General features: G+C 41.4%; 1 protein-coding gene across 1 annotated transcript; it reads right to left on the minus strand.

The window, feature by feature from the left end:
- Positions 1-312: 312 nt before the first annotated feature.
- On the minus strand, positions 313-5,724 carry LOC119267126 (tau-cadinol synthase-like). The gene is made up of 7 exons (XM_037548791.1): positions 5,615-5,724; positions 4,597-4,855; positions 4,077-4,449; positions 2,211-2,429; positions 1,979-2,114; positions 1,627-1,875; positions 313-814 (listed from the first exon to the last, which is right to left on the minus strand). The coding sequence occupies exons 1-7, from the start codon at positions 5,711-5,713 to the stop codon at positions 524-526; spliced, it is 1,626 nt and encodes a 541-aa protein (XP_037404688.1). The 5' UTR covers positions 5,714-5,724; the 3' UTR covers positions 313-523.
- Between the last annotated feature and the right edge of the window lie 3,030 nt (positions 5,725-8,754).

Consider the following 8,754-nt stretch of genomic DNA (forward strand, 5'->3'; position numbering starts at 1 on the left):
GGGGACATGTACATCCCAGCTAGGCATGCATAACCCTCCCTCGAGAAGCACATGCATGTTGTGGAATCCGTATCGGTCGCTCCTGAGCTGGCCCAGGTGAGCGAGGCATGCATAACGAGTCGGGTGGTGGACATTTTCAACAATTGAGATCCTCCTTCGCTGTTGTATCTCGTCATTTTGGAATTATGGTTTTGCAGGAAATCAAGATCAAAATGGTACTATCCTGTTAATGTATACTCCTATGAACACGTGTCTTAGATTTAGAGATTCTCTTGGAGATGCTCTTAGGAACAATATATATATTCTGATGGTGCTGCAGTACACTATCCGTACTTGGTTGTGTATATTAATGTCCAATATAACAACGTACATAACAATAAATGCACTTAACAATAAAACATGAAATGAAATAAAGATACTGCATGATTTTACATGCTTACTGAAAACAAGAGTTAATTTAGACACAGGTTTGGAAATAGAGGCTCCCATAAAGAGAAATAAAGGAGAAAAGTTCAGGAATATATTAAAGCGGGATAGGCTTGGCGAACAACTTCTCGATCATCCCTTCACTGCCCTTGTTGTATGTGTAACCGTCTCCCCCGTCATGGAACAAGACTGACATGCTTGTAGTAAGGTTGATGACACAGTTTACAAATGGAAGCAGCGTAGTACAAACAAACCGTTCACGGTTGATAGTTTTCCATGCATCTTCAACCAGACCATCGAGCACGGTGATAGCCACCTCACTTGTAACATGGTGCTCATTAATGTAGCATTCCAGAGAGCTTGGCACATCCATTTTGTTCTTTCCACGCTGCACACCAGGCACTTAATTAGCCAAAGTAGACATCATCTCATGCAGATTAATGGACTAGTTATTTTTTAGGCATACAAATATTTAATTTAATAATATTTATTGTGCTTCAATACTTTTATATATTACATGGAATAACAACATTTGACTTTGCACCTTTTTTTGCTATGGTTGTATCATGGTCTCGTTTTTTTATTTACGAAGTTTTAAATCGTACCTCTAAATTTGATTCCCATATATTAACTTTCTTGCCTGGAAAAGGCTTAGTAGCATTATCTACTATTTACAATGTACATAATTGAATTATTGAAGCTAAGTTGCATGGCGTACTTTTGTTAATCAAAATTAGATGCCTTTTTTGAAACTTAACCATGCATGTGTTCCATATTTCTTTCTTCTGATGCCCGTTAGCCAATGTGTGTGTGCACTGCATGTACTTTTCCTTCTTATGTTTTTTTCCTTTAACGTGACCCCATAAAGGACAATTATTTGAATCAAATAATTAATAGTCACATATCTTATATATAATTAACACCTCATTGATGTGTCCTTCATGGTTTCATTTTGCTTTCTTTTTGTTGAACTCTCTTTTCTTTTAAGTGACTTTTGAAGGATAAACTACAACCACTCTTTTAATTACTTTCAATCCTAACCATAGAATACCACAGATTTGCATGTGTTACATAAATCGGATGTCTAGGATAACTAAAATAACGTGGATTAATATGGTGGCTCAAAGGGAGTCTCAAATTAGTATACATAAAGATGGCACATAGTGGTGATTAGTGTTTATATTGAACACATATATATACCTTAAATGCAGCCAAGTCATCCATGAAACGTGTCACCTTGCCGCAGGCCATCACAACATCAGTACAACCAATTGCCCACTCAAATGCTTCATTGTTTGCTTCAACATCCATACCAACAAGTAAACCGACACTTAGCATTGTACTACCAGAGGTGATGACTGACACATTGACTTGTTCTTGAAATCTTGGCATGTAATTGCGATGAAACCATTCAGCTTCTTGGAGATAATAGCTACTTAATGTTTGGAACTGCAGGAGAGAGGAAAAGTATAATGGACACAATTATGAACTGAATTAGCATTGAGTAAAGGGTACATAATGCATGCGCATATTAAAAATGAGCTGACGATACCCCTTTCCTACAATAAGTCATTCGATACTTGTCATCTTGTTTCAGTTCATCCTCAATCTCTTTGAAGGTATCCATCACCCTGGCATAATACTTCTTCAAGTAATCTGGCAAAAGTGGAATCGCACCCATGTCCCACCTACATTGCCAGTTATTTAGTTTTCGTATGGGAGATAATTAGCTACATTTGAATGAAAATTTTTTCGAAAATGTGGATTAATAATTGGATTCCCACCTTTGTATGGCTACATTGAGCTTTTGACTGTCTTCCAATGTAGCATATGTATCGTAAGTGTCATCTAACAAGGATGCTAGAAGCACCAATTTGGCAAGAATTATTCGTGCTGGCGCATAGTTTTGCTCATAGTACACTATAAAGGACCAAAGGTAGCATTCAACTATACGATCTCGGGCGTAGCTTAGTCCCACTTCTTCATATAAACCATTGCCCCACCTGAATTAAACATTGAATAAGGTTAATTAATTCTATCTCTTTTTACGATGTACCGTAAAATATATATGGTTAGATGGACTAGAGATATATATCCATATCATGTTTTCTCAAGGCCCGAGTTGGACATGAAAACAGGTAAATATATTGTCGGACCAGGAATGTGGAGCGAATCAAATAAGGATATAACCTTGGCAACAAATAATTACCTAGATATTGTTCAGGAGTAGATAGTTTATTAGGACGTTACCATACAAAATATTTAAAATGGATTTAAAGTATCTATTAACTTGCAAACTGAGCAAAACTCGTCAATTTGATCCTACCAAGAAAAAAAGAAAAACAAGACATATCTTGTTTTCCTGTGTACATGTACCAATGCATACCAACCCATGAATGTTGCACCCCATCCATGTTCTACCTGGTCTACTCCATCAAATATACTTGTTTTTTTCTTTTCCTTCTCTTTCCTCTTTCAGATGTTTCTTTGTTTCATATCTTCCTTATCAAATGATACTCTTCTACCATATGTGGTTATCTTATTCTAAGGGTGTATATAGAACATGTTACAATTTATTAAACATTAAATATTAGCATCTAAAACTCCAACTTTCAATTCGACATCTGCATTATAACTCAGCATATCTCAATTCTCCAACTACTAGATTATAATTCAATGAACACCGACTATTAGATGGTAAGTCGTCATTTTTCAACTCTATAGCTACGGAATTATGACTCAAAGAACAGAAACTTACCACATTATTTCACCAAACGTCAACTATTAAGTAGTATGCAACCCCACCTTTTAACTCTATATCTACCGGGTTACAGCTAACAGGGGATCGACTAAATTTACCATATAACTCACTAAAAACAAAATTCCTACTGATAACCAGTGAACAACACATTTCAAACTCTATAGTATCTATACAATGCACCGCTCAAGAAGCTTGTAGTAAGAAGTAGATAGTTTTCCATCAATGTTTTGCATGGAAGATCTTGGCATAGACACAAACAAAAAAGTGGGGACTATTAAAGGAACATATCCCTTTACTCAACAACACATGCCCAAAAGTTCTGGACACATAGGTACAAAGAATGGGACACTTTTGAAATAGAAAATTAGTATTAGAAAGAACGGGGGAAAGAGAAATTCACAAGAAAGCTAAAGGAGACCTACAAGGGAAAGAAAAATACTAATCCTACAAGGCATGCAACGAAAATAAAAGCATTTTTATTATGTTCTAATTTCTCAAAAATGATGTTTCTTTATACTTGTGATGTTTAGGATTAAACTCGAGGGAGTGCACATAACATAAGCCCGGAGATACTTAATTGAGACATAAATCACTAAGGTCAAGATAATGAGTATCAGTAAGGCTTTATTTGGACGACAAGAATCAAATGTAAAAGTATGGGAATTAGTTACCATGTCTTGTGGATTCAATGCGTTAGAAATGTTCCTGTTTGTATACCCGCATAACTCAACATGGGGCTTGAGCTTATATATCTATAGTCCACCAAAACATATGAAGACAAGAATTTTATTTGTTCCAAATGAGACGACTAATTGATCTAATAGCATCGTGAGAAAATTGTTGAATACCCAAAAAATCACTCTGAGTTAGTATGTCAAAGGCAGCATACCGAGAAAATGCCTTGAGCTCTGTCTGGTGAGCCAGCTGCAAAAGGTTATAATCCAACTTTGCAAGCTCTAATATGGAGGGATTGCATTCCTGCTCCATTTTGTACTCTGCAATATATTGCAGTGCCTCATATCTCTTCAATGTCCTTGGCAGTGGTATCTGAAGGAACCGCCTGACTTGTTCAGCTAATGGGGACGCAAGGTCATTTACCATTGCCTGAAGGTGATGCCTTGAAAACAACATAGCGCTTTCTAGCTCGACCTCTCCAGGAATGAGAAGGTAAGATGCATTATACAAGCTCAGCAAACCCCGAGGGTCACTCATTATCTCATCGTTGAAGGTCCCATCTGCCTCTTTGAACTTGTCAAATTCATCTGTTTCAAAGAATACAAATTATCCATCTGTCAATCCAAAAGTACAGCCTCATACATCTACTTTGCAAACTCCAGAATCCTCTTGTTAAAAATAAAGAATGTCTGTAGTAATTTTGGTAGTGGATGTTCAGCTTACACTCTGCATACCTGGAGAAACCCACAGTCCATGCTGCCTAAGCAGACGAAATCGGAGAGCAACATCGTGGAGGCTAGAGCTATCGAGTTCAGCACCGTGTATGTTGCTTAATGCAGTGGCGATATGTCCCTCAAAGTGATGGTCTATGCTCAGATGTTCAAGTGTATCTACTAGCTTCATTGTTCCAACCACACTATCGCTGCAAAACTTGAACAGTTCACTGGTTACCCTCTTTAATTGATCGACCCTCTCTCTCAACCGTTCCTCCGACTGCAATAACCAAAACCACGTATATTATGTTTAGTTAGAAAAAGATTTTGATGCTTATTGGTGTGGCATGACTAAAAAGAGTTCATCTCAGGCCTCTGCATTCGAGATGGCTCAGGTCAAACTTCTTATAGACTAAAAAGCAAAGCGACTGCAGGAACAGTCACTAAGAAGAAATACCTCTGCATCTCGTTGGCAATTAAAAAAAAGTGATGAGAATAAAGACACTCTGTTATCTCGTTCATCGGAGACTAGTTAATGTTATGTTATGAAGAGATGTTAATCTGAGAACTGGATTGATGGATAGATGCTGTTTCTTGGAGAATATTTTACATGTCTTTCCACTACATACAATTCTTAAACCGATGCAAGGGAGAGCTGTCAAAATATGTAGTAAAGCTTGACAAAATTAAACTAGAGATGTCAAGGTGATTAGCAAGACAATATATAACTATGTTCACAGGTGCAACTTGAGCAGTCCAATCACTTAAGTGATTCTCATTCTTTCTGAAAATATATTAAATGCATTTTTCTGAAGTGGAAGGTAAACCCCCCGCATCTGCATCGAATGGTGCACACAGTCATCTATTATTGCATAGTTACATCATCCAAGTATGTCATAAAAAAGAATAAAAATATAAAAGGCTAGCACAACCAGATGGTAATAAGATTACATGACACCCTCATGCCTATTAAAATGCATATGTACACTTGTTACAGCAGAAGTAGTAAGAAATACAATATAAATCTGAATGAACATGCCTGCAGTGGTTCCGGAGTATAGTTGATAAAAAAGTCACCCCATATTGTAGGTTCGAAAGGTGGTGCCATCTTAGCAGCAGGTGGGTTACTAGACGCCATGTCTATGCGCATGTGAACTCTTCTCGAGTAGAATGGCAAATTAGGCGGCCTTATATAGAGACCAAATAAACTGTAGCTACAAAATATAAATGTTTTACCCTGCAATATTTTTAAAAAAATGTAAAGCTACTGTAGCTATATAGAGACTAAAGCAACTGTAGTTTTCTCAATCACTAACATAGGACAGTTTCTGGCTCAGAAAAGACAAAAGGACATGTTTTGCACATTCCGGTGTTCCCTTGATCCTAATGGTTGAGCCGTAGAGAACGGAGCAGCACCTGACAAAATCCGGGTGGCCCCATTTCAAAAACAGATTTAAAAAAACGGAGATAATAAAGAGAATCTTGACTCTTCTCATTGACTGAGACAGCTAGGAAATAGCAAAATCAAAATAATTGGGGCAGCTTTATGTTGACTCTTCTCATTGACTGAATCCGGATGGCTACTTCAACGCTAGACCCCAAACGGACATCCGCCTTATCTGGATTTCATCTGTTTGGGTCGAAAAAAAGGACGGCTATGTTAGATTTTCGACATCCATCTACTGGTGCAACCAACCGGCCGGCTTGGACTAAAAAAATTTGAAAAAAAAACCGGCCTCACATTTAAAAAACATACAATAAACTTAACTAAAACTCAAATAAACTTAAAATAGTCCACAAAAGTCCTCGACGCACATTTAAACTTAACTTAAAATTAATAACATAAACAAATGATAGATTTGCCGCAGCCGTCGTCCTGGTTCTCGTTGTCAATGGTGGGGTCGATGTACGACGATTGCTGCCATAGGTGGGCTATCAGCCCCTACGGCAGCTGCTAGGCCGGAGACGCGAGTACCACCTCTGACCGTGGCGGGGATGGTGGCCACGTGTCGGCGCCCATCCACACGGGTGGCACGGACATGTACTCAGGAGTGCACAACACCGTGTCCGAATGCGTAAAGGACTGCCCCACCAATGCCGCGAAGGGTGGCTCCTTGGTGGCCTCCCCCTTCACCTCCTCCATGGCCTCCTGTTTAACTTGCAGCTCTGAGATGGCGATGTCACCAGCGGTGGAGAGGGCCATCATCTTGTCGAGACCCTTCCATTTTGCGCGGTCGTGCTCCCGGACGGAGTCCTCGAGCACTCGCCTCAGAAGCTCACTGGAAATTAAGACGAGCCATGGAAATTAAGATGCTACAGCCGTGCTCCACAAACGCGCCTTATGTATCCGGGCGGTCGGCCCGGTCACAAAAATGTGACTCGGCCGGGCTCCTTAAACCAGCTCTATACACCTGAACTAACCTGACACCCCTGGTATCCAGCTCATATATGGGGCCAATAAGAGAAGGCTCGGAGCCGTCTGGGCATGTCCATGACATAAGACTGGCGGGCATGACGCACACGAACACAACATGTCTGAAAAGAATGGTCCTAAGGGAACGCCGCTCTAGCACGCTGTCCAAGGGGCCAAATCCGGCTATTTAAGAGGGACGGTGGCACCCAACCCTAGCTGCACTCATATTTCCCTTCCCTCTGTACCACCACTTACTATCAACTCGCAGCTGGGAACTCGCCATCCGCCTATAGCCATGGCCCGACAACGGATCACCACTTAAGCAATGCTCACCCCGGAGCGTTGGTTAGAGCTCCTTGAGGATATTCGGGACCGGCAGAAGATCGGATTGCAGCCGGCCTGCTTTTGGACTCGCCGGAGCAGAAGGAGGTACTTGGTTGCATGTGTTGCATGTGTTGTATGGATTATGTACATAGTACCAACTAGTTTTTGTGTTGCATGCGTTGTATGGATTTGAGGTACTTGGTTGCACAAAAGACATCCGTCTTCGTAGCTTTGAGAAGAAAGAAATGCGATCTTGCCTCCTGCCACCAGGGCGCCTTCGTCCGCCGCCGTCCTCCGGCGGCTCCCCTCCGCTGACGACCTCGGTTGTCGGTGGTGGGGGGTTGCCAGATCCATGCGTGTGGATTGTTTTAGGAATTAGTTTCTTAGGATTTTGGGTTGTTCATCGTCATGGCTTCGGCGGAGGCAATGGCGATGCCGACTAAATCTTCAGATCCTTCCGCAACAAGGTGATCCTCTTTTGGGGTGGATTTGGAAACCAGACTGTTCAAGCAAGGATGGTGCGGCGGCAGCGGTATCCTCGTTGTGGACTTGTGTCCTCGGGCTCCGCCGTTGCAATGACGTTTGGTCCAGTGCCGGCGTGGAGCTTGGGAGGTAGTTCAGGAGCGGATGCAGATTGTGGTCTGCATCGACGGCATCTGGAAGAAAGTGGGCCTGGGTTCGTGGTTCGTGGCAGGCATGTATGGTTTCCTCTTCCAATGTCTTAGTTGGGTGGTGGTGCCAGATATGGAGTTCGATGGCGTGTTCGGGGTGTTGCCCCGATCTGATTCCTTCAACGGCAATGGCTTCGCCTTTATTGGCGAGCCACCTTCGTGATCCACAAAGTTGCATATCAGTGATGGAGCCGCGTCGAATTCGGGTGTGGAGATGATCCGTCATTTTCTCTTTTGGTGGCTGCTATGATGATGCCAGAGGCAGGTGACGGACGTTGGGGTCAAGCTCAGAGGATTCTTCAGTCTTGTTTGTAATTTTATTTCTTGACTGGTGTTCTTGTATGCAAAGGCTAGCATTCTGCTATCTTTTCAGTTTTGTCAGGTCGGTATGTACGTGGCTTGTACTATGATCCTTATGATATAAACGAGACATGTATTACCATGCAAAAAGAATTACTTGGTTGCACCCGACGAAAAATGAGGATGACCGGGCCCTCTCAGTGAACATGCCTGGACGCGTCCGTAAACATATGGACGGAATTTTCTATATACGGCTGTAGATGCTCTAAGTGCTACCACAACAATCATTGCTTACCTTCAATCACATTCATTCGCACTACTCCTGTGTGAAACGAATCGAGCCGCATGTGTGTGCAGCCAAGTTAAGTATAGCAATATATCCTCACCCCCCTGCACACCAGCCACTGGTTAGAGATCTCTAGTGTATGGCGGTTAGACTTCTCCTTGCATCTCTGGTGGCAACCTTTGCGA

The sequence above is a fragment of the Triticum dicoccoides genome, chromosome 1A, assembly GCF_002162155.2.
Source record: "Triticum dicoccoides isolate Atlit2015 ecotype Zavitan chromosome 1A, WEW_v2.0, whole genome shotgun sequence".
NCBI classification, from domain to species: Eukaryota; Viridiplantae; Streptophyta; class Magnoliopsida; order Poales; family Poaceae; genus Triticum; species Triticum dicoccoides.